The 22,996-nt window shown below is 43.4% G+C and overlaps 2 protein-coding genes and 1 long non-coding RNA gene across 4 annotated transcripts; 2 read left to right on the forward strand and 1 right to left on the reverse strand.

Annotated features, from left to right (window-relative positions):
- The first annotated feature begins 4,893 nt into the window (after positions 1 to 4,893).
- Positions 4,894 to 19,347, forward strand: esrra (estrogen-related receptor alpha). 2 transcript variants are annotated; one of them, XM_034549724.1, is made up of 8 exons: positions 4,894 to 5,469; positions 7,030 to 7,133; positions 11,395 to 11,778; positions 12,271 to 12,387; positions 12,493 to 12,606; positions 13,815 to 13,982; positions 15,319 to 15,588; positions 16,603 to 19,347. In XM_034549724.1, exons 3-8 carry the CDS (start codon positions 11,400 to 11,402, stop codon positions 16,854 to 16,856), a joined length of 1,302 nt encoding a protein of 433 aa, XP_034405615.1. In that variant the 5' UTR covers positions 4,894 to 5,469; positions 7,030 to 7,133; positions 11,395 to 11,399; the 3' UTR covers positions 16,857 to 19,347. The 2 variants fall into 2 exon arrangements, with proteins under 2 accessions (XP_034405615.1, XP_034405614.1); XM_034549723.1 differs by lacking the exons at positions 4,894 to 5,469; positions 7,030 to 7,133 and adding an exon at positions 7,140 to 8,130.
- On the reverse strand, positions 15,419 to 21,013 carry LOC117742408. The gene is made up of 3 exons (XR_004611026.1): positions 20,767 to 21,013; positions 16,582 to 16,852; positions 15,419 to 15,530 (listed from the first exon to the last, which is right to left on the reverse strand). It is a non-coding gene; the product is annotated as an uncharacterized LOC117742408 (long non-coding RNA).
- prdx5 (peroxiredoxin 5) lies at positions 20,283 to 22,767 on the forward strand. The gene is made up of 6 exons (XM_034549725.1): positions 20,283 to 20,610; positions 21,495 to 21,629; positions 21,715 to 21,846; positions 21,989 to 22,027; positions 22,108 to 22,172; positions 22,391 to 22,767. Exons 1-6 carry the CDS (start codon positions 20,515 to 20,517, stop codon positions 22,494 to 22,496), a joined length of 573 nt encoding a protein of 190 aa, XP_034405616.1. The 5' UTR covers positions 20,283 to 20,514; the 3' UTR covers positions 22,497 to 22,767.
- Positions 22,768 to 22,996: the final 229 nt, after the last annotated feature.

Raw genomic sequence — 22,996 nt, forward strand, 5'->3', positions numbered from 1 at the left:
AGCGTGGGTCTGAGACGGATACTCTTGAATCCAAGTAAACGGGTATTGTACATCTTTGGTATGTTATAAAACGTGTTTTTAAATACTGTGTACAACCATAATATTTGTAGATGGCCAAAACGCATTCATCTTACTGTCCTGCATATATGTAATGAACATTTGGGTTTTTCTTCAAAAGGGAAAGCTGCATTGCATCTTTAAAGTACTGTACTCTTGATTTTTAGAGATGCTGTTGTTCTGGGAAACATGGCAATCTGTTGAACAAACATATTTTGTATCCGTCACGTGTTGGGTTAGTGCCCTGGTGCACCAAGTATGGCATGCCATATATGAAATAGTAGGTCAACATGTCTGACAAAGCTGAGCATAAGGGAGAGCTGAATCACGATGTGTGTTTCCCAGAGACCAAACAAGGATCTGGTTACTATATGTGTCCCATATTTAATATAGAATATATATATAAATATATAGATCTCTCTCTCTCTCTCTATGTATATATATATTCTGCAGAAAACCAGGTCATAGAATCCGTCAGTCACACATAGAAAATGTCCTACATCTGTTGGTGGCAGCGTGAGCTTCTCAGACCGTAACCTGAACTGCCATATCAAGACAATTACAACATCAGCCGACTATCACCTGAAGAATATATCAAGGATTAGAGGACTTATGTCTCAACAGGATTTGGAGAAACTCGTCCATACGTTTATCTTCAGTAGACTTGAAGACTGTAACGGTGCGTTCACAGGTCTCTGTAAAAAGTCAATCAGAAAGAAAGCTGCAGCTTGAGTCCTCACTAAGACCAGGAAAGTGGATCACATCACTCCAGTTCTGAGGTCTTTGCTCATGGCTTTTAAAATCCTGCTGCTGGTTTATAAAGCACTGAATGGTTTGGGGCCTAAATACATTTGTGATCTGCTGCGACCTTATGAACCATCCCGATCCCTCAGGTCGACTGGGACGGGTCTACTTCCTGTTCCAAGAGTCAGAACTAAACACGGTGAAGCAGCGTTCAGGTCTTCTTCTCCACACATCTGGAACAAGGTCCCTGAAAACTGCAGGTCTGCTGAGACCCTCACAGACCCTCAGAGACCCTCAGAGACCCTCAGCTCCTTTAGATACAGATTGAAGACTTTTCTGTTTGCTGTTGCCTTTAATTGAACAAGATTCAAGGATATCAATCAATTTCTGCATCTCACTACTGCATTTTATTTCTCTAACTGCACTGCCACTTTTATTATATTTCTTGCTTTTTTACAGTTTTTAATGTTTTAATGAATTGTTTTTAAATCTTGTTTTCTTTTGCATTATGTTTTAATGCTTTTTTAATGGTTTTATGTGAAGCACTTTGAATTGCCTTGTTGAAATGTGCTATACAAATAAACTTGCCTTATGAAACCTTGTCATCATATAAAATGTCAAATCCACTACTTGTTATATAATTCTATCAATATAGTGTCTAAAAAACACCAAAATTGGCACAAGTTTAACTGTCCTTACTAATTTGGCGGGCTATTATTTAAAAATGATATAATAGCTGTTATATTCAGACAAAAACTCATTTAAGTCTAAGAACATGAAGAGTCTACACTACAGCCATGCCTGACCTGAAGATGGCGCCAGAGGAAAGGTCAAGAGATCACCGAACACACGAGAATTCCCCCTCCAGAAACCATGAAAGTAGGAATAGGAAATCCGTCTAATGGTTGTCGAAATATTTCAGCCTGACAGCCTCAACCGACCGACACTCCTAGTGCAGACGCCGCTGCAGAGAGAAACCAACCAGGCTTTAAACTGATTCCAGGCAATATCATGTGTTTCTAAATGACGCTTTGCATTTGTCATGGCTTTGTCAGTAAACAGAAACACAGGCCTTACTTGGTGCACAGAGACGGGGGTGAGGATGAAAACACTCATGCGGCTTAAATGATCCCTGTAGAGAGGCTCCGGGGTTGGTGGAGACAGGCGGGACGTGCTGCGGGATTTGAGCAGCATACATACAGTACCGTATTATGGATGGACTGTATAAATGCCCTTCAGGTTGTCAATATGGACCTTTTAGCATGCGCTGTCGCTCCTCAGTTGATCCATGTAAGTGATACTCTGCAGGAAACTCTACCTTGGTGTTTCAATCTGAAAATGGCACCAAGGACAAACGGTCTCTGCAGTTCTTTTGTTGTCTGTGTTTTATTTTCCAGAGAAAAGTTGATTAGCACAAAATATCGGATGCATAAAAGTTGGAGTTGATGGTCATTTATGATTACCCCCCCTCTCCCTCGCTAAGTAAATGAATGCAGATTTTTTTAATTCTCCTTCAACACAACCAGCAGATGGCACACTGACACGTCTCCCTCCCTCTGAGAGTGCAAGACTAATATGCATCATACATTCATACAAGGTTTTTTGGCGGAACTTGCGTTCGTTTGTTGGTGCCTCAATGAATTTAGAGACAAATTGCACTTTGCATTTTGCTGATGAGTAAGCAGAATATTATGGTGAGTAAGCGAAGTGTTTCAAAGGAGCAAAAACCAAGTGCCCTTTAGAAATCTGACACTTTACTGCAGGATATGTAAAAAGTAAAGGCAGCGTTCTGGCATTGCGATCCGGAAGTCAGCAGGCAGTGATGATGTGCTGTGGCAGTGGGTGACCTTTTCCTGGAGGACACACACTCAGCTGCTATAACGTCATCAGTTCCACCGCTGCAGTTCCCCGCGTGCTGCCACTAGAGGGAGAATACTGGTTGGTGTTCGTAGTGCTGATGTAGGCGACACTCCTGACCTGCAGTTAAAGGGAAAATCCACCATATAAATGTATATACAACACAGGTCTGCACGCCCCAAGTGTTATGACAGAAACACAGACTGCAGAGATCAGGTCGTTTAGAGACAGATCCTGGAACGGTTCTATCAGGGGGACATTTTCTACAATTCACCAAATGGACACTTTGCACTCATTGAGATGAGACCTCTTTAACAAAACCTCTTTGCACTCATGGCATTAGTCATTTCAGTGGAGTGAAACTCCATCAAATGTAACCTGATGGCCTTATCAAGCCATGATGATCTGAGTCCATATTTCTAGACCTTTTACCATAGTATTGATAATCAGTATAATATGTAATGCCCAGTTTTAGGATGTTCCCCCTTTATACACATTAAGTCTCAGATTGTTCAGCTAATTGAAACAAGACCATGTTCTTTAATTTGACTATAGTCAAAATCCTCAAACCCGCTGTGTATTCAATCTACTATCAATGTGTTGATAGAATAGGTGGAGACTGTTCTCTATATCAGTTATGTTATCCATGACTCACGGATGCAGTGCCCAATGCTATTTGTGTGTCAGGCACAATGGCGTCTTGGTATTTATGTAGCCGATCAGCTGACACCTGTCTGAGGTCAGGACCTGCTGTAAGGAGCACCCTGGGGGACCCCAGCTGGCATTCACAGTTTAGCCTGTTCCTCCACCTCGGCCTGAACACATATCCGAGGCGACGACTCGCTGTCAAAAGTAACACGCGTTGTACTTATAGAGCATTACAACGCAGTGGGTCTCAAAACATAAATTGTTTGCAACTAACCCTTTTTTTTTTTTTTTGTTAAAAAAATTAAACTGAATCTAATGACTATAGCATGACCGGTTTCGCCTCCAACGGGATGATAATGCAGACTCTGCACCAGTGTGATGCAGCCCCGCAGAATTGCAGTGTCTGCAGCAGAGACTGAATGACCTTGCTTCAAGGTCGCAATGACACTGCCGTCAGTTTTTCCTCTCGTGCGCGCACCACGGAAAGCTTTTCCCGTGCCTCGAGCCCGCTGCGCAGACTTCATGCGAATGCCTCAATGCAAGTGAGGCTCTCGCGCTTATTGGTTTAAACAGACTAGACTAACGTTTATTGGTCTATAATTAGAGCGATAATGCTGCACTCTTTGGGGAAATACTCACTTATCCAAAGTACACCTTGGGCTGCTGTGCATGTGCTTTTCATCCAACGTCCTGTTTTTATTAATTAGTGGACAAGGTTGTCTACTCTTCCGTGACAACTTCTGTGCCAGCTGTTACTAGGCATGTTGGAGAGCGCATGGTCGCAGCCTATTTCGAGAAGCAGCAGCCTCTCAGTTAACCAGAAACATCATTTAATCGTTGTTATCGGCTACATTAAACAGTAAACAGCACACACAAGAGATCTCTGAGACTGAATCGATGGTACACTTTTTTGATTACGCATCTGGCAAACTGCCGGCTACTGTTTTAGCCCCCAAACTACTATCCCTTGATTATTTCCCCGTCTCATCCCAATGGTGATCTCCTGATCTCCTCTTCCTTGGCTCCTGCCCAATAGTGTAGTGGTGGAGGGAGCTTCGGTGTCACAAGACCGACAGCACGACTGCATTTTCCATAGATGTGTGCTGTAAGAGACATCTATCCCCTAAAGCTTGTGGCATAATTACAATAAAAATGACGTCATAACGTCAATATTATTGAAATAATATTGAATTGTTTAGTATTTTTAGGTTAATTGCTTGACATATATGTCAAAAATACCAACGCGAGGAGAAAATATAGCTACAATAAGGACAGACAAAATTAGGCTATATTTATAGTGTGTAGAAATCCCTCTGGGAATGCTTTTTAATGTTCAGTGGTGAACACGACTGATCTGAAATCAGAACTCTTCAAGCAGCGGATGTTAATAAAAATACCTGTACAACATTTGTATTAACGTAGCCTGGGTCATGTTTATTTCACGAGTTGCAGGCCCGTATTATAATGCCGATGACGCGGGTGGAAGGTGCGTACGGACGTAACGGAGACACAGCGGACGCAAATCGGGCAGAGGGAGGAGAAAAGACACGGGACAGAGGCGACGTCACTGAGCTGCGTCAAGCTGCACATGGTGAAGGAAGAAGCCACGGATAAACCGGAAGTCACTTAGTCAGAGCTCGTTCAAAGAAAAAACGTGATTTGTATTCATTTTAGCAATACTGCCAGTCATTGTGTCAATAATGTATCACGTTACAGTAATGGAGGCCGACTCTTTCATATGACAGCTCGCTTTGGCTCGAGGACGTTGTCTGGCTCGAGTAAAATTAAAACGTCACGCGAGTCGGTCGACGTTTTATTGTGAAACTTCTTTTTTGTTGCCTCACCGGACATTCGGCGTTTCCTCCGTGAAGTTTCGATGCTTCTGTGCAGCTACAACCTCAGCTGTGGCAGGCGAAGACGAGAATTTATACCACCCCGTGTACGGATCGGAAAAGGCGGACGGGACCGTCGCCGGTTGTTGTTATCGCCTCATTAAACGGCCACACAGTGATGCGACGTGAGACACCCCGCGAGGCTTGGACAGCGCCGTTAAACCGGTCACACCGACTGGGGACTTACCAGCCGCAGAGACTTGACAGACTTCAGATTTAAAAAAACAACAAAAAATACAACAACAACCCTGTGATGTTTTTACATTTCCCAGTAAGTAGTCTAGCTTTACCTTTCGTTACCCGACGCTGCAGAGACAGAGCCCTCGGTGGGCTCGGGCTATTATTAATCTCGGTGCGGAGATGTCAGCTGCCTCGGCGGTAGCCTGATGTGCATCCACGATTCGCCTGGCAGAGCTAAGTTCGCGTGGCACGAGCCGCCGTAATAAACATGTAATAGGCTACATTGTGTCATAATTCGGTTCAGCAGGCTCCAGCGCGTCCTCCTCGCAAACTACACATCCGTCTACTTCACGTGCAACTGCGTGCCATACGGCGCCGTGCGCGATGGCCGAAGCTCCGCTGGCCGGTGAACCCCTCACACAAGGTCCTAATGAACGCGATGCACGCTCACTTATTGAGTAAATGAAGAACGCATGGCCGCGGTTGGATTCGATGCAGCGGGTGACTGTCTTAGCTCACCGCCGGGGGTCAACACCTAAAAATGACGAGTGCTGCTCCTGAAACATCTCGCATGACTTCTTCAAACTGGATTTTTGGTTTTGTTTATGTATTTCAAGCCCGCGGAGTTATTCTTCGTTGGGTCTTAACACACTAAACTGTGCAAGACACCGAGCCTGCGGCACCGGGATTGAGGTCACTGATCCTAAAGCGTAATCCACTATGTCAATTAACCTTTCACCGGTCCGAGATCAGTAGACAAGGTCACCCCTGGGTGCTGTTCTCGCCGTCTCCACAGCGCGCCGCATTTAAAACCTTCAAACTGAGTTTTTATAGGCCAAGCAGTCAGTGTGATGTATTATCAGTGACTAAGACCGCCGATGTCCACTAACTCAAGAACGAGAAGAGAGTTAAAGACGAAGGACGGGCTGGTTGATATCCATTTAACTCTGCATGCATGTCGACATAGTGTAGGTTATTCAGAGATAACATGTAGTATTAGTATTTGTTTTTATGCTCATACAATGTTACATCTACATCTTTGTTGGAATGTCCCCTTTGAAAACTAAAGTTGTCACACATTACAGCTCTTGTTGCTCAAGTTGGAAGTTGCTTGAAGAAAATGGTCATTCAGTGGTGTCTAGTCTTTAAAATGTCAAAAGCCAGAGTCATGTGTAAACTTTAAATAGTAACTAAAGTGATGTTTTCTGCAGAGGGTTTTTTTCTGCATTAAAACTAGTCTCTTTAATTATTTACAGAGAGCTATCACCAAACTGAAGCTTATAACTTTGTAGGAGTGAGAGACAAGGTGTTGGCTTTACTCTGTCTGTCCTTCAAGCATTCCTGTGACTGTGACCTTTGGAGTGTGTCATGCAGCGAAAGGGGGAGGGTGCTTGTGCAGCGTGCAGAAATATGGATAGATACAGTGGAATATGTATTTTAGGAAGCAAAAGCCAGTGTTACCATCAGACGCATGACTTAGCACAGAGGAAACCAAACTGTGAGCACTGTTACGCCCCTTTAATAACCCGATAACTACATAGGCTGGATGAAATGTTCTGTTGTGATCATTTATATGACAAATGAACACAAAAAGGGACTCGGCTGCTTGCTTTTCTGTGACGGCACTGAACAACTTTTGCTTGCTTTGCAGGTGTCCTGATAAACTGCATCGTTCAAACCAAATCAACAGCACTTCATTGAGCTACCACTGGGAGTCATAAACATATAGGCTTCAATCTCCAGCTCAGCAAACAGGTAATGTTTTCACATCACATTTCATGAAATATGTATGCTAGATAATGTATTGTATTTGTAAAGTTCATTCTTGTTAGGCTTTGATGGACTTTTAGCTGACAAAGGGAACACCTTTTGAAAACACTCATGGGCATACGAGGGATGTGGAGGGAGAAATGCTTCAAAAACATCAGAGAAGGATTTTGATGGTGTTGGTTTTCCATTTCACATCCAAAATATTACAAGTGGCTCAGGGATGGCACGGAGCTGTTGGGATCAAGAAACTCATGGGGCATGTGGAAAGCATGTGCGATTGCCCTGCAGACCCCCAACAAAGGATAAACAAAGGACAAGTGGGCAGAGAGAGGATTGCTCTCTGCTTAACTAGTACACAGTCCAGGTATCAGTCTAAAGGGGCACACATGTATTTAATTTGTTAAGCCAGGAGCCTGGAATTTCCAAATGTGGCGATCAGATGAACACCACTTAAATTAATACAATATCCAATACTCACCAGTCATTCATCGATATGAATCTCTTTGTCAGCTAACGTGGGACTACTCTGGATTCATAGCTCATACACTGATTGTGAATTCATGTCTGACCTTTCTGCTCAGCTTTATTATAGGCCTGTATCAAGTGTAGTATGCATCCAAAGACACCTCGTATCCTCTATTTCATGGCATTCAAAGCCCATGTGAAAATAAACGTCTACTAACATGTAATTCACATGTCGATGAGGGCTTCTGTAGGGATAACAGTGTCAGGCTGTTTACAGGGTGGTCCTTGACCTTAATGTGTGGTAGCTTCAGCATATCCAACCATTATCATCTGCCAGCTGTTAGAGAAAGCCGATTGTAGCCCGGCCCATCTCAACACGCACACACACGGACACACACAGCCAACACACACACACACACACACACAACACAACACAAGCTAGCAAGTAGGATTTCCCGTCCAACCCGTGTCATGATACCGCGGAGAGACCTTCATGCTGTCCTAGTCCCGCTACCAGGTAAGACGCAGCCTAGTCCGCGTTAGAGGGACATAAATACACCCCGGGGCCCAGCAGGAGAGCGCGCGGTCAGTCGGGATTACCGCTAGCCGCTACTAGCTTAGTTAGCCACGAGCTAACCTGCGGTCATCACAGTGTGTGGAAGCTAATGCTAACCGTGCTACTGCTGTGTTAGTCTACTGTACACACGGTGGACCTGCTCGAGCGAGACGAGTTCACCACATGGCTGGCTTTCGGGACATTTTCTCTTCTGAACCCGTTCAGTTCCTCTTTTTGTTGTTGTCAAAAGGAGATGCAGAACTGGCCGGAGGTGCACATGGTTGAGTTGTACTTGTTGGGTCTGCTTTGAACTGAGCCCCGTTGGTGGTGTGGGCTCGTGTCCTCGAACTGTTGTTGTTGGCTGATCCAGCCACGGAGCCTGTACACTCAGCCCGAGTAAGCTCAACTTTAAACGGGCAGAGTTTGCAGTGACCCCCCCTTTGCTGATGCGTGCCAAACCACCAGCGCTGCAATCAAGTCCCGAGGGGGCAAACTCCAAAGAGAGAAGACTGTCAGCCACTTCAGGATTGGATTATCAGATGGAGCAATATATGTGATAACGGGACACTTGGCATGCAATGGCTGTTACACGTTCCCGGATGTATAAAACGTCTTTGTCTGCAGCCACCCTTCACTGTATTGCATCGTATATGAAAAGCACGTACACATTCTGGGATGTTGTTGGCACAGCATCATAGTATCAATGCAAAGACAGCCTCCTAACTGGGCCTTTCACCCAGTTGTATATGCCCGATATAAAAAACACAACGTTGATCCCCTTCTCATCTCATTTCACGTACATGATCTGACTGAATGTACATTAACATACCGTTTCTAGTTGTATGTTTATGCAATAAAGTACAACAAAATCATGTCGTCCAATAAATGCACGCAGTGATGCGACGTGTGTCTGAATGTTGAGTTGTCCAGTAGATGCCTGGTTTTATAAATGTCTATACATGAGTAATACAACATATATTCAGAGCAGATTGGCATGGACAGATAACATACACCTCAGGTCAGTGAGCTCTCATTGATTATAGGCCATAAACACACAGATCGATTGACACACAGACGTGGTTCTAATGTTTTAAAACTGCATGTAAATAAAACTAATTTGATATCTAGTCTATACAGTATGTACTGTATATAAAAGAGCGTTTTTGTGAATTATGCCAAACACCTGTACTTTTATGTAATTGTGTCAGTAACCCAAACCAGTGTGTACCAAGCATACAACCACATGTACTGTTGTCATTGTGGGCAGGGTGAGGGATTGGAGCATTGAACCGATAAGCGATTTTAAATATTGCACCACTTCGAAAAACATTCAGGCTGCAACTGGATTATCAGCATCGCTGATAATCCAGTTTTTATCGCTGATAATCAAGGGGAAATGGGTTGGTAATAGCAGTCTATTGCCAGCATGTACTCATGAGAAAATCACAAGTCTCTTTCGGTTCTTGAATGGAATGGATTACAGCTATTTAGGCTGCAGAGATCGTCCTCGCACAATGATCTATTAGGTGGGAACAAGAGCACAATCGTTGGAGTATGGCGCTGCATTAATGTATCCGCTGATGAGTTGAAGCCCGGAGACATATTACAACTCATGCCCCCGTTGTTCATCCCCTTTTTTTCCCCAGATCCCTGTTGACAGGGCCAATTTAACAACAGCGTAATATACATTTCCATCATCATTTGCTAATTTCCGACCAATAATGAAACATGTACTGAATTGGTCCCTTCAGAAGTGGGTGAGCACAGATGTGGTTCACCTATTTCTGAATTAATTATGGGCCTGGCAGAGTGGTGGTCCCTTTTGCTCACACGTATATTCAAATATTTAGACCATTTAAAGGTAAGACACCACCTGACACAGAGGCCCATTAGATGTCACTACATTATACTGTATGTCAAAGAGGTCAGACTCTTTAGCTGTCTTATTTATAAATGATGCAACGTATGATTGCCATTAAGAGAACTGAGATTTGACATTAGAAGTAAGTTACTGGAAGTTCAATCGCAGCTTAAAAAGCATGAAACAAAATTATTCTTGGCGATATGACCCACTATTCACATCGGCCATTCAGGCTTTGCATTTGGTTGTGGAAGGTCCATTGCACATTCACTTAAGACATTAAATATCTTCTTTTAATTGCCATAATGTTGTCATTTCTCCTAAAGTATAGCTTTTGGCAGCATTTCAAATACATTTCATTAAATCATAAAACTGGCCATTCGATTTTCACATTTGTGGCAATCTTGAGCTTTGATGCTCCGCTGAAACAGAGCGGTAGTGTGTGTGTGAGAGTACATATGTGTGTGTCTTTTTAAGTATTTTCATCAAATATTATTATTTGTTTGTTGTTGTCACTCCTGATATTAATTATGGTTGATATATACAGTAAGTGAGTCTTCTGTGTGAAGTAATTAACCATGCCTGTCTCTGTATTTATATTGAGAACTAAAGACAGCCTTGGCAGCCAAGCAGGTTGCCGCAGTACTCTTGCTGCCTTATAAGTTATGTGTCTGAATAGGGAAGAGCGGTCACTGTTTATGAGCATAGTGACCTTCATCCAGTCACCTTGGCTATTTTCATGTCTAGAAATGTCACAGACAAAGACTCCACACCGCGGGGATGATTTGAGGACTGTAGAGTTATATTTTAAGCGTGAAAGGGTCTGGTTTGGTGAACCTACGGTGTTTTTGACGCCTTAAAAAACCTTACTGAGCAAAAAAAAAAGAAAAGAAGAGGCGCAGACAACACAGGAAATAAGTGCTGCTGAAGAACAAGAGAAGGAACAAGCTGGCCTTTTGTCACGTTAGCATGCTGATAATGCAAAATCCGGGTGCTTTTCACAGTACATGAAGAAAACGGACCATGATCCTAATGTGACTCAACCAAAGCTGACTGTAAATGATTTTAGACGTTAAAAGCAGAGGTACATTAATTAAGGCAACAATTACACTGCAGCTCTTCAGTCCCACTTCTAAGTCTCGCCTGCATCCATTTTGCTTCTTGGCTGCCTGTTTCCTCTGATTCCTGTGTTTATACTCAAACTATTACATATGTATAAACTGAAGGTAAAAGTGAAAACAAGGGTTTATCAGTAATGGTTCGTACATTTTTTTTTTTTTAGCAGGTTACTTGAAGGTCTTTTCAAAGACAAAGGTAAAATGTTTATGCCTTTATTTAACTATGTTCTCTCCCCCCTTCTGTAGACATCATGTCTTCCAGGGACCGCCGGACAGACGTCTACATAAAGGCAGAACCAAGCAGTCCAGAGGGAGGTGGGGGAGGTCGGACCAGCCCCGGCGGGGTCTCCACAGACTCTTCTCACAGTGGAGGTGGAGGAACCAGAGGAGAAGGCGTGAAGCGGTACTCCCCGCCACTCTACACACCGGCACTGCGCTGCCACTTCAAAGACGAGGTTGGGGATGGAGCGGAGGAGGGCTCCACTGGAAATGGAGCGGGGCGATGCAAGTACGCCCTCAGCACGTTGCCGAAGAGGCTGTGTTTAGTGTGCGGGGATGTGGCCTCTGGATACCACTACGGCGTGGCGTCATGTGAGGCCTGCAAAGCCTTCTTCAAGAGAACCATCCAAGGTGTGTGTTGGCAAAACAAGCAGGGAACAATTCATGTTAAATGTGAGGTCTTTTTGTGCGTCACTCACTGCTATTAACCTCCGCCCAGGGGCGCAACACTAAATTCTGGGCCCTGTATATAAGCATTCGCCAAGGGCCCCTCCCGGCCTCTATAGATATACGTGCACACACGAGGGCCCACAGATTATTTTCGAGTATTCCATGAAATGCTTTCGTTGAACTTTCAACCATAAGAGCACTGTCAGTTACACTAGTTAAAACTATTAAAATACATTAAATAGTTCAGATTTACAATTTGTATTTTATTTGATCCCAGTCGATTTGAAAATACCTTTCTTGTATTTACTTGTGTTTGTGACCTCATACACATTGTAGAGAAAACAGGATGCGAAATAGAAGACGTTTTTTTTTCACACCAAATGCTCATTCGCATTTGTATTATTTAATCATTTTCCTCACGGTGAATTGACCGTTTCCCGTTCTTCCATAAAGGTAACATTGAATACAGCTGTCCAGCATCGAATGAGTGCGAGATCACCAAGAGGCGCAGAAAGGCTTGTCAAGCATGCCGCTTCACCAAATGCCTCAAAGTAGGCATGCTGAAAGAGGGTGAGTGTTCTTGGTCTGCAGAAGCTCTGGAGCCAGTCTTTGATATTATGTCCTAAGGGCCTTTTTTAATGTGTGATATGTTTATTCTGTGTTTTCCCAACGCAGGAGTTCGTCTCGACAGGGTCAGAGGGGGACGGCAGAAGTACAAAAGACGCCCAGAAGTGGAGAATGCAACATACCAGAGTGCCCCTCTACCACTGACAAAAGAGAGTGAAAAAGGTGTTGTTTATACTCCTGTCTTGTCGTTAGTGTTTTGTTCTACAACAGGCAGCCTAGTTTGATACAACTTGTATCATAAATAACTGCTTTAATCAACTGTCCGTGTGCTGGCAACACCAACAGAAGCAATGTCCAGGCAATTAACAACCCAGTAATCACAGACAATCTAATCTAAGATCGGGGTAGTCGGCAACACTTCATTTGGGACGTCCCTCCTGTGTTCTTCTGATTCAGAAGTAGAGACAGAGAGTCCATCTGTTCAGAGTCTCACCTTTTTCTATTCCTCTGCGCCGGCGACAGCTTTGGCTCGAGGCTTTATGTTCGGGCTCGTCCGTCCATCCGTCATCGCCCCATTCCTGTGAACCTAATATATCAGGAACACCTACAGGCAATGTCGTCAAGTTTGGCACAAACTTCCACTTTGACTCGGAATAAACTGATTGGATCATGGGGAGGTCAAAGGTCAAAGGCACCGTGACCTCACTTCTGTCCCATTCTCGTGAACGCGATATCTCAGGAACGCCTCGAGGGAATTTCTCCAAATTTGGCAAAAACGTCCGCTTGAACTCAAGGATGAACTGATTGAATTATAGAGGTCCGAGGTCAAATACACTGTGACCTCCCTTCTGTCCTACTCTTGTGAATTTGAAGGTCAAGGATACGTTTATTAGAATTTGGTGGTCAAAGGCCACTCTGACCTTTAAAAAAAAAGAAAAAGAATGCAAAGCTAATTATCACAATTGAAGACAAATGTTAAACAGCATAAAATAAAAAAGTTCTAAAATGTTGGACAGATATAGAAGTAAACTGAAACCAATTGGTTGGGGACGGCATACAACTACAAGGCAGTCATTCTAGATTTTTTTTTAACTTGAAGGGGGTCAGTGTTCCTCCCAAAGATCTGAGACATGCCGGGTGGGTGAAACGTGAGGTGCCCAGAGCACACAAGCAAAGCAACACATGAAACACTAAGAAAACAGCGCCCTCTACTGCCAACAAAGGGTTTCAGTGCCAGCCTATACTTGTTTTACAGTTTATTTTAGGTTTTGGTGAACTAACTTCACACACATCATGTAGTGCCGTATATAGTATAGTAAACACTACTGCAGATGTTGTGTATCTGCATGTCTATTATTGTACACTGCACTTTCTTTTTTATCCGTACATCATATTAATCCCTTTTGTTTTATGTCTATTTTGGGCCATAGGTTCCTCCAACATCATTGTGTCCCACCTTCTCGTGGCAGAGCCAGAGAAGTTATTTGCCATGCCGGACCCTCTGCAGCCGGACACCGCCCAGCGCACGCTCACCACCCTCTGTGACCTTGCTGACCGGGAGCTGGTTGTTATCATTGGCTGGGCCAAACACATTCCCGGTAAGACAGTGGAGAGCAGAGCATGGCAGCAGGAGTAGAGATGTATTCTCGCCAGGCAGAAATATGCGTTTTTGTTTAAATTGTTTTTATTGATGACAAACGATAAACACACTGCTGCTCCTTCCATCCGCCCAACATGCATTACAGAGGAGAGAAAAAAATACATCCACATGTATACACATATAATATTTTATATGAAATAAAATAAATAGATATTAAAATGAATTGAATCATAATAAAAATTGCTGCTTCAACTGGTTTATATTTAGCCATGGAGTTAATTAAATGTATTCATATCGATCAGGGGCCTCCCACAGACCGATGATATGGCATTAAAGCATAAGCAATCAGTCAGGAGGGAGAAAAGACAAGCCATTAAAATACTAGACAAAGGGCCTTTCGGAAGAAAGCGTTCGGGAGACCCTCTTTGAGCAAACTTGATCTTCTCTAAATGCAGAATTCTGGACTTCTCCACTGGCACCCCGAAACTGGCCGGTAATGGGCACGGCTGAAAACCTTTATTCAACAATGTCGAGAATACATCAAAGATAAAAGACCAATACAATCGAAGCTTTGGGAAGTACCAGAACATGAATGTGAAAGGTCTGCCTGTAAACTGTAATCACATTTTGGATTAAAATCCGGGTCAATTTCATGCAGTTTGGATTTAAAGTGGGATCTGTGCGCCACCTTTAACTGGATCAAACTGCGTCGAGCACAGGAAGATGAAGGTGCCTAATGCCACCTCGCACCAGTCCTCTGACAGCTCCATTCCCAGTTCCCCCTCCCACCTGGATTTTGATTAGTTGTCGCTTTTCAAAGACATGGTTTTTAGATCCATTTTAGTTATAAGCCCCCTCTGAGTAGGAGATAGCTTAAAAAGAACCTCCCATAGGGATCCTTGAGGGGGCCTGAGAGAGGAATCAAACTTTGCATGAACAATGGGACGGACCCGAAGATAGCGGAACCGATTTGATTTGAATGTGGCAGATTAAGTTTTACATTACGAGTCAGAGCTGGAAGAATTATCATCACAGAGGTCTTTAAAATATATAATTATAATTCTGACTTTGATAACAGGCCTGTTTGGACCCGATTGACGGGGACAACAAAACAAATGGGTAGAACAAAATGTCTGCCGACAGCTCAACTGAACCGATGCCGTGCTTAACTGCATTACAAGCTAGAGTTGGTTCACCAGCCGCCTACAGCATGTAGCCCATTATCTGGCCGCTATGAAGACATGGGACCAGTTCTTTCCGTGTCAGAATGTGAACCCATTAAACCCCCCCCCCCCCCCCCCCCCCCCCCTCCATCTTCATCTATTCCTCTGCAGGCTTCCTGTCGCTGTCCCTTGCAGACCAGATGTCCGTGCTGCAGTCGGTGTGGCTGGAGGTGCTGGTGCTGGGCGTAGCGTACCGCTCGCTCGGCTGCGAGGATGAGGTGGTGTTTGCAGAGGATTTCGTCCTTGATGAGGAGATGTCACGTGTTGCTGGACTGACGGAGCTGAACGCCGCAATAAGTCAACTTGCTCGCCGCTTCCGGGCACTAAACGTGGACCGGGAGGAATTTGTCATGCTTAAAGCCATCGCACTCACTAACTCAGGTACTAACTCATAGAACTATCAATCTAAAGAGTATATAACTATTAATTATGGTGTGGGTTTTCATATCACTTGTCATGAGACCAAACTGAAACTACCTGAAAGTGTTTTCTAGTTGTATTATTGATCATATAGCCTGCAGCCTTTTTATAGTGGAGGCACCTGACACATTTCTTGGGAAACCTTGCACATGAGTAAGTGGAATATTAATAGCGTGTATAGAAAAAAATGCACTTTGTAGTAGTAGTTTATAGATAAAACTATTATTTTTAATAAAACTATTACTATTATTTTAATGTGCACGTTTTGTTGGAACTGTTCATTTTAAAGGCTGCAGTTTGTGGTGCTGCTGAATTGTACTGTGTACCACAGAGAGGTGTTTCTAATATTCAGTATTCCCACATTGATATAATCTCATCATAACATAATGCAGATCAACAGCAACACAAACCACAGCCATCAACATGAACCGAAGGTTTAATTAAGACCTCTTAAACTGTGTGGCAGTGGTGGCAATTAAAGCTGTAGATCAACAGGAAAGGGTGAAGACGATGTCCGTTGTTCCGATTTTTAGCTTGATGGGGTAATGTGCATTACCCCATCAAGCTGACGAATGGTCAGCAGCCAAAGGCCCATGACAACATGAGAAAACTCTCGCATGGCCCGTGGCAGTGCAGTGAATCTGTGTTCAGTTCTTAGGCAATAAGCAATGCAAAATAAAAATAAAAGTATTCTAGTCTTCAGCAAGCAGATGTGGCATTTCAGAAACATACCGGATAGAGTCGACTGTTGTGTAATAGTTGTTGCAAGGTCATAAGTTTCACCTTTATGTAGCTTTCCCCTTGGAGATTGACTCAAGATTACTGTCAACAGAAGATAATGAAGCATGTCCTGCTTGCACCACACATGCACTGTTTGTGTTGCAAATAAAGGCAACCATTCGTCTTTCTGTGGCAAAAGCTGAGTGAACGTAAACAGCCTATGCGATGCCTTACCATGTCCTTCTGTCCTGTTAGATTCTGTTTACATCGAGGACATGGAGGCTGTGCAGAAGCTGCGGGACCTCCTCCACCAGGCCCTGCTGGAGCTGGAATGTCAGCGGCGCCCAGGCGACTCCCAGCGGGCAGGACGCCTCCTTTTAACGTTGCCTCTCCTCCGACAGACTGCTGGTCGTGCTCTTACCACCTTCTACAGCATCAAGACCCGCGGTGGTGTCCCCATGCACAAACTATTCCTGGAGATGCTGGAAGCCATGATGGACTCTCCCTAGAGCAGAACGCAGCAGTGGATAGGATGCAGAGAAAGACCCAATGGAGATCGAGTCTTCAACAGTGGATGAGTGGTTTGTGAGAAACAAAAGACTTTATTATAGAATTCATAATGGGGGAAATGGTTATTTTCCCCTTTTTTTCCATAGGCTATACATGAAGAGAGGAAAATATAAAGCTCATGCATTCATGTCCCTAAGCGGGAAGTGGTTGTTTGCAGTAAGACTTCGGTAAAAGGCTCCAAGAGGGATAACATTTAACACGAATACCAGAATCCTTCTCAGTTTCAACCATTTTCCTGGTGAGTTCCATCACAGCATTGATCTGCAGTTACCACCGAAGAACAACATTTAGGTACCCAAGGACAGACTGACAACGTGTGGCTTTTGAACTTTTTAAAACGACACCTACTCATGAAAGCGTACCCGGCGAAAGACAGATGAACACGCACATGGAGTGCTTGTATTTACTATAGTTTAGTGTGTCGGCAAAAATTCATAGGAACTACTTGCAATATGTTAAAAGCAATATAACGACTCGATTGTTGTCTGTCACATTTTAAATGTGGATAAAAGGGTGAGACATCTAGTGTGTGTGTGTGTGTGGGTGTATATCCGTAGTTCTCCACTCTCAGGACCCCCAAGTGCTGATTACTGAAATTACCGCTGCTAGTAGAGAGAGGTTTGGGTCTGGGATGCCAGGTGAGTAGATTTAAAACACTAGCAAGAGAAAAGAAGAAAAAAAACACCAGCACTTTTGGGGTTAAACATCGGAGTTGGGAACCACTGATGTACCGAGTAGGTGCAGGACTCTTTATAAAAGGTTGTGCAGTTGATTTGTCGTCCAGGAGAAGTGCATATGAAGACTGTGTAGAATGCTCTACTTGGAAGGTGATATATTCAGTGTTGTACGTAAATCCTGTCGGCACACGGGAGGAAAAAAACTGGCGTGTGCGTCGGTGTGCACTCTAAACCAATGAGCGACACTGAGATCAGGGAAGAACGCAACTCTTTGACAATAAAGCGCGGCAACGACATCGGTCAGAAAATAAATGCATATGCCTCATCTGATTTTTTAAAAATATACTGTCCTCCGCCACTAGATCTAACCACTGTTTTTGACTCCAGCAGCCAAGAATAATAGTCTGACCTATTTGATTTGTGGGCTGTAACACTAATCCACATCCATTGATAAGCGGTGGTGAGATTTTGCTGCATTTTCCGCAGTCGTGAGGAGCGTTGTTGCAGAACAGATCTCAAGTGTTTCAATGAGAGATCCCTTCTTTGTATCTGTACATCTGTTGGACTCAAAGCGTGCACGTGTCCGTCATGGGCTCAGGACTACAAGAAATGCAAAATATGCAACATCTTCCTTTTGGATGTTGAAACCGTGTCTGAAAACATCCTGAAAGTTCAGCAGGTTGGAGAACTTGCGATGATCATCGTCATAGTAAGCTTCACATGCAATGCAAGGCTGCAGCAACTGACGTCAAAGTCAGAGCGAGACGTTCAGCCGTATACAGTTCCATTTAAATAAACGGAAACATGCAATTTATAGTGGAAGACAATAAAGCCAGCAAATGTGATACAAATTCCCCATTTCAATTATATTTGTGCAGCTTACAGTGCTCTGACATTTGTAAAGACTTGAAACTTGCTTTTTTCATATATTTTCCTTTCTAGGATTCAAGGGTATTTTATTTACATTGTGACACTGTTGTGGGTTTGGTATTGAAATAAGGCTTTCTATTCAGGATAATATATATACTAATTGTGTGTGTGTTTTTTTTCCTTCTTTTTCTAATGTAAGCAGTCGTGTATTATTCCGAATCTGATTGTCATGTTAGGGATCAATCGACCTGGCTCTATAGATTTAGCGGCACAGTGAGGCTACAGAGGGCTACCTCAGGAGGCGGAGCAAGCCGGACGGCCAAATAACTGTGGAGACAAATTATTGATCTTTTAATTCGTTAACTTAAATTCGAGCATTGGGTTCATTGAACGTCTTTGCAGTTGTGAAAACAACAGAGATCATTTATGTCTCTGTTTTCATTTCGTATACGGCTCATTACTCATGCTTTACAGCTTACATGTTCCGGTTTTCTAGCAAGCGAATAAATATCGATGCCTGGGTCAAACTAGAGCTGTTACCGTTTCTTCATATTGACTCGGCCATTTACACAATGGAGGCTTTTTCATTAGCGTACAGATATGTTTTAGGTACGAGGGGTTTCGGGGCGAAGGCAGGGTCATTTGCAGTGCCACTGTTAAATGATACAGTCACTTGTAGTTTTAATAAATATGTGCGCATTAATATAAATGAGCAATACAATAAATTACCAAACCTCACATTTCCTTGTATAGCCACAGTGTACATGTAACAATGCCAGTTATAATGAAGAATAGCTACTAAATGTTATATTATTTAGAAGTTCAAATCAATGTTTGTATTTTGAAAGACTATTTAAATGATTAAATTCTATTTTTTACTCAATTTACTGTTGTTTGTTGACACTGCTTTGTTTTTCGCGTGTGATATTGGCTGTGAATTTCCGTGTGTGTAGACTTTTTTTTCCTTCTTTTTTTTTTTTTTCCTTCAGATAAAAACAGTGTGATGTCCTTGTCTAAACATGTCCACATAAAAATCACTGTGAAAAAAGTGAGATCATCCACTGTCTGACGCAACGGGGAGTGGATTATTGTAGGTGCATTGTGTTGTGTAATAAATGGACACACCACCACCACATATCATTGGTCTCATCTCTCCCTGTGTATATGGATGTGTGTTTGTGGGTATTAGATGGGGCCGCGTGATGAAGACTATGGTTGAAACTGTCAACTTCATGATTTGATGAATTTTGACCATTGACAGTCCTTCAAAAGGTTGGACCCTAAACACTGGACACAGACTTCAGATACAGTTCCTGAGCATGACAGGAATTAAACCACCCACGGGTGCAATAGTCACTTGCATACTTGAACATACTGCCATCTGGAATAAATTTGGCCTTCATGTGTTTGTATATTCGTTATTTGGCTTTGTGAAAACACATTGGAAGCTTTAACCTTCGACTTAACCGGTCAGGTCTGCCTGTGTAGGAGGGCCAGAGTGCTTGAGCTGAAGTTACTTTACCTAAACACACATATGAAACTCCTATGCTCATATGACACGATGCGATACGACACTACGCTAATCTACCTAGTAGAAAACAAAGTACCTTAAATGGGCTCCACTTTAACAAACTACAACGTTAAATGCGGCTGTGCTCTTCTTCTTAAGCACCATTTTGAGTTCATTATTATTTTTGGATCATGATATTTCTTTTTTTTCATTAATGAATTACTACATTATTAATTAAAGTATGTTCGACTTCCACAGCTGCACATGTATCAATCAGTCTAACATATGCTACATGTGACCTCCTGATAGCAGATGGCGCAGTTAAGTAAAGATTTAGCAGGCCCAAATCTGGAAGCTAGCTATAATCCGAACAGCCAAACTCGACGTGGGACGTGTCGGTAACAAGGTGCTCGGTAATAAATCAGAGTGACAGCCGCCTGAGGTGCGTCCGAGAGCTACAACCGCCGCGGAGGACACGCCTCGTCGTATTCTGCGGAGCCCGACCGAGGGACATTTACACGAGCTGCTTAAATAGCCGCAATGCTATCCATCACAAGCGCCGTCGTCAAGCACACCCGTGTCATCCAGCGCGTGAGACTGCTACACACTTCTCCTGCTGTCAAGATGCCGATTCAGGTGAGAGTCGAGCGCGCGCGTGTGTCGAACTAACTACAGCCGCGTGCGCTTTGCACGGCTCAAAAAGAGAGAGAGAGGGAGATGTATCACTGCGAATTAACGAAACTACACGACTCCCAGTCATGTGCGTCGCCGTCTTCCCCTCCCGTAGCTCACCATGCTAACCCGTCGCCATGACGGCCACCGTGCAGGAGCGCTACAATGTGTCTGTTTGTTTCCTGGAACCGTTCCCGTCCTCTGGCTGCTGGGGGATTTGAACGCAGCGTTATGCAAACTGTCAATGATTAACATCCAGCGGTCGTCCGGCTGGTCCTACGCCTTCCAGACGTGACGTAGTCGATAGCCGATACGGTCCTGCGTAGCTCGCATTAACGTGACCTCTTCGTGTGTTCGTGTTGTTATATTGGCGTCAGTAAATGTCTGTGAAATGCCTACGTCACGTATTACTTATTCCCCGAGTTGTTTAAGTTAATTTACAGCTGTAGGGTGTCTGCACGTCACAGCTGCACACAGTGACCTTGCGAATATTGTCCTAATGAAATATCTTCAATGAAGATAACATAGAAAGTTATATCAAATGTATTGGATATTGTTGAAAACTGTGATAAAGTGTCACATATACGTTGGTCAATGTTAAGTATTCTGGTTAGTTTTAGTTAAGGTGTTCGGCCATTTTAACGAAACACGCGTCTATATCCCTGGTGATTTGTCGCCCTCCAGTGGCAGCAAGTGTGCACCTTTTTTACAACTCTATCCTGTTCAGAATATTTACTCTTCATTCGCTAAACCACCATGCTCCTTTCATTATGTTGGTATAGTTCTCTATGGTAATTTGATAATGTGGATCTGCTTTCTTGCATTACTGTGTACTCAATCCCCAACAGGTTGGTGAACATCTCCCTGCGGTGGAGGTCCATGAGGGCGACCCAGGAAATAAGGTGGCCATGGATAAGCTCTTCAAGGGGAAGAAGGGAGTCCTCTTCGCTGTACCTGGAGCTTTTACCCCCGGTTGTTCCAAGGTTGAGAACACACTGCCATCTCTTGTTTGCTGTGCATGGTCATCTTTAACGTCGGCTGACGTTGCATTTGTCTTGTTGCTTTCAGACTCACCTCCCAGGTTTTGTGCAGCAGGCAGAGGACTTGAAGGGTAAAGGTGTGCAGGAGGTCGCCTGCATTTCTGTCAATGATGCATTTGTCATGGCTGCCTGGGGAAAGGAGCACGGAACAGATGGCAAGGTTTGGGTGCCATTTTTGTGCAATGACCAAATGTCCGTGCTTAAGAATAGGGAGGTTGATGACGCAGCACTTATCATTCTGCATTAAATCAGATACCTTTTATGATTAAGAATGCTGACCTTACCGTGTCTGTCGTCTGCAGATTCGAATGCTGGCTGATCCTACTGGAGCTTTTACAAAGGTATATAAATGTCTGGTCTATATATATATATATATCTCAGTTATTTTTCCTGTGACTGTGTGTTTCTCTCTGCCTCCTAGGCAGTTGACCTGCTACTTGACAGTGATCCGATTGTGCAGGCCCTTGGGAACAAGCGATCCAAGAGGTATTGATCAATTTTGGTTTTTCAGTATTAACTGTCAATATTAATTGTCCACAATTTGATTTTGAGTGTCTAAATTTGGAAATTCACATATACATATTTGAGAAAATTCTGAGACTTCTTGAACCAGAGGCGATTGATGACAGTACAACAATAATTCTAGAATAATACTGAAAAAAAACCCTGATCCTTAATTCTGTGTACTTCATCCTGTGTTTCAGATATGCCATGTTGGTGGAAGATGGAGTTGTGAAGAAGATCAATGTGGAGCCTGACGGCACTGGGTTGACCTGCAGCCTGGCTTCCAATGTGCTGTCTGAGCTGTAGGCTTATTTAGAGCTTATTAACCCAAACTGCAAATGGTCACTGTAAAAGTTGCACTAACAAAGCCCAGTACCGCCCTGTTCAACCCTTCTTCTTTTCCCCAAAGATGGATGCGAAAGTCACATGACATTTTTTTCCCCCCAGTTCTGTCAAAACCAGAACTGGGATGTTATTAATGCGCACAACTATGATATGAATGGCGACCCAAAAGAACAGCGTTCCTCCTCTGTATGCTGATACCTGTGAGTAAATAAATTGATCCTGAAAGCAATAATCATGTTTTTCATAATACCGGTTATTGTGTGAGTGTGTGTGTGTTATGAAAATATCCCACCACTTGTGATGAATGATACAAGGAATCTGACTGTTTTTTCCAGACCAGCACATTGTATGAACAATATTTATCCATCCTACACCCAGATTTTTTTTTTTAACCACACTGTTATTGATACAAATGTATGCATCACCTTCACGTATCAAGGACTTTGCAGTGGCACCTCATA

Source organism: Cyclopterus lumpus, chromosome 14 (genome assembly GCF_009769545.1).
Source record: "Cyclopterus lumpus isolate fCycLum1 chromosome 14, fCycLum1.pri, whole genome shotgun sequence".
Lineage (NCBI taxonomy): Eukaryota > Metazoa > Chordata > Actinopteri > Perciformes > Cyclopteridae > Cyclopterus > Cyclopterus lumpus.

Bases quoted from the DNA above. Each gene is read 5' to 3' on its own strand.
- prdx5 (XM_034549725.1), top strand. From the start codon at position 20,515: ATGCTATCCATCACAAGCGCCGTCGTCAAGCACACCCGTGTCATCCAG. The intron at 20,611-21,494 runs GTGAGAGTCGAG...AATCCCCAACAG, and splicing joins CTGTCAAGATGCCGATTCAG to GTTGGTGAACATCTCCCTGC. The intron at 22,173-22,390 runs GTATTGATCAAT...CCTGTGTTTCAG, and splicing joins GGGAACAAGCGATCCAAGAG to ATATGCCATGTTGGTGGAAG.
- esrra (XM_034549723.1), top strand. From the start codon at position 8,085: ATGATACCGCGGAGAGACCTTCATGCTGTCCTAGTCCCGCTACCAG. The intron at 11,779-12,270 runs GTGTGTGTTGGC...TCTTCCATAAAG, and splicing joins CTTCAAGAGAACCATCCAAG to GTAACATTGAATACAGCTGT. The intron at 13,983-15,318 runs GTAAGACAGTGG...ATTCCTCTGCAG, and splicing joins CTGGGCCAAACACATTCCCG to GCTTCCTGTCGCTGTCCCTT.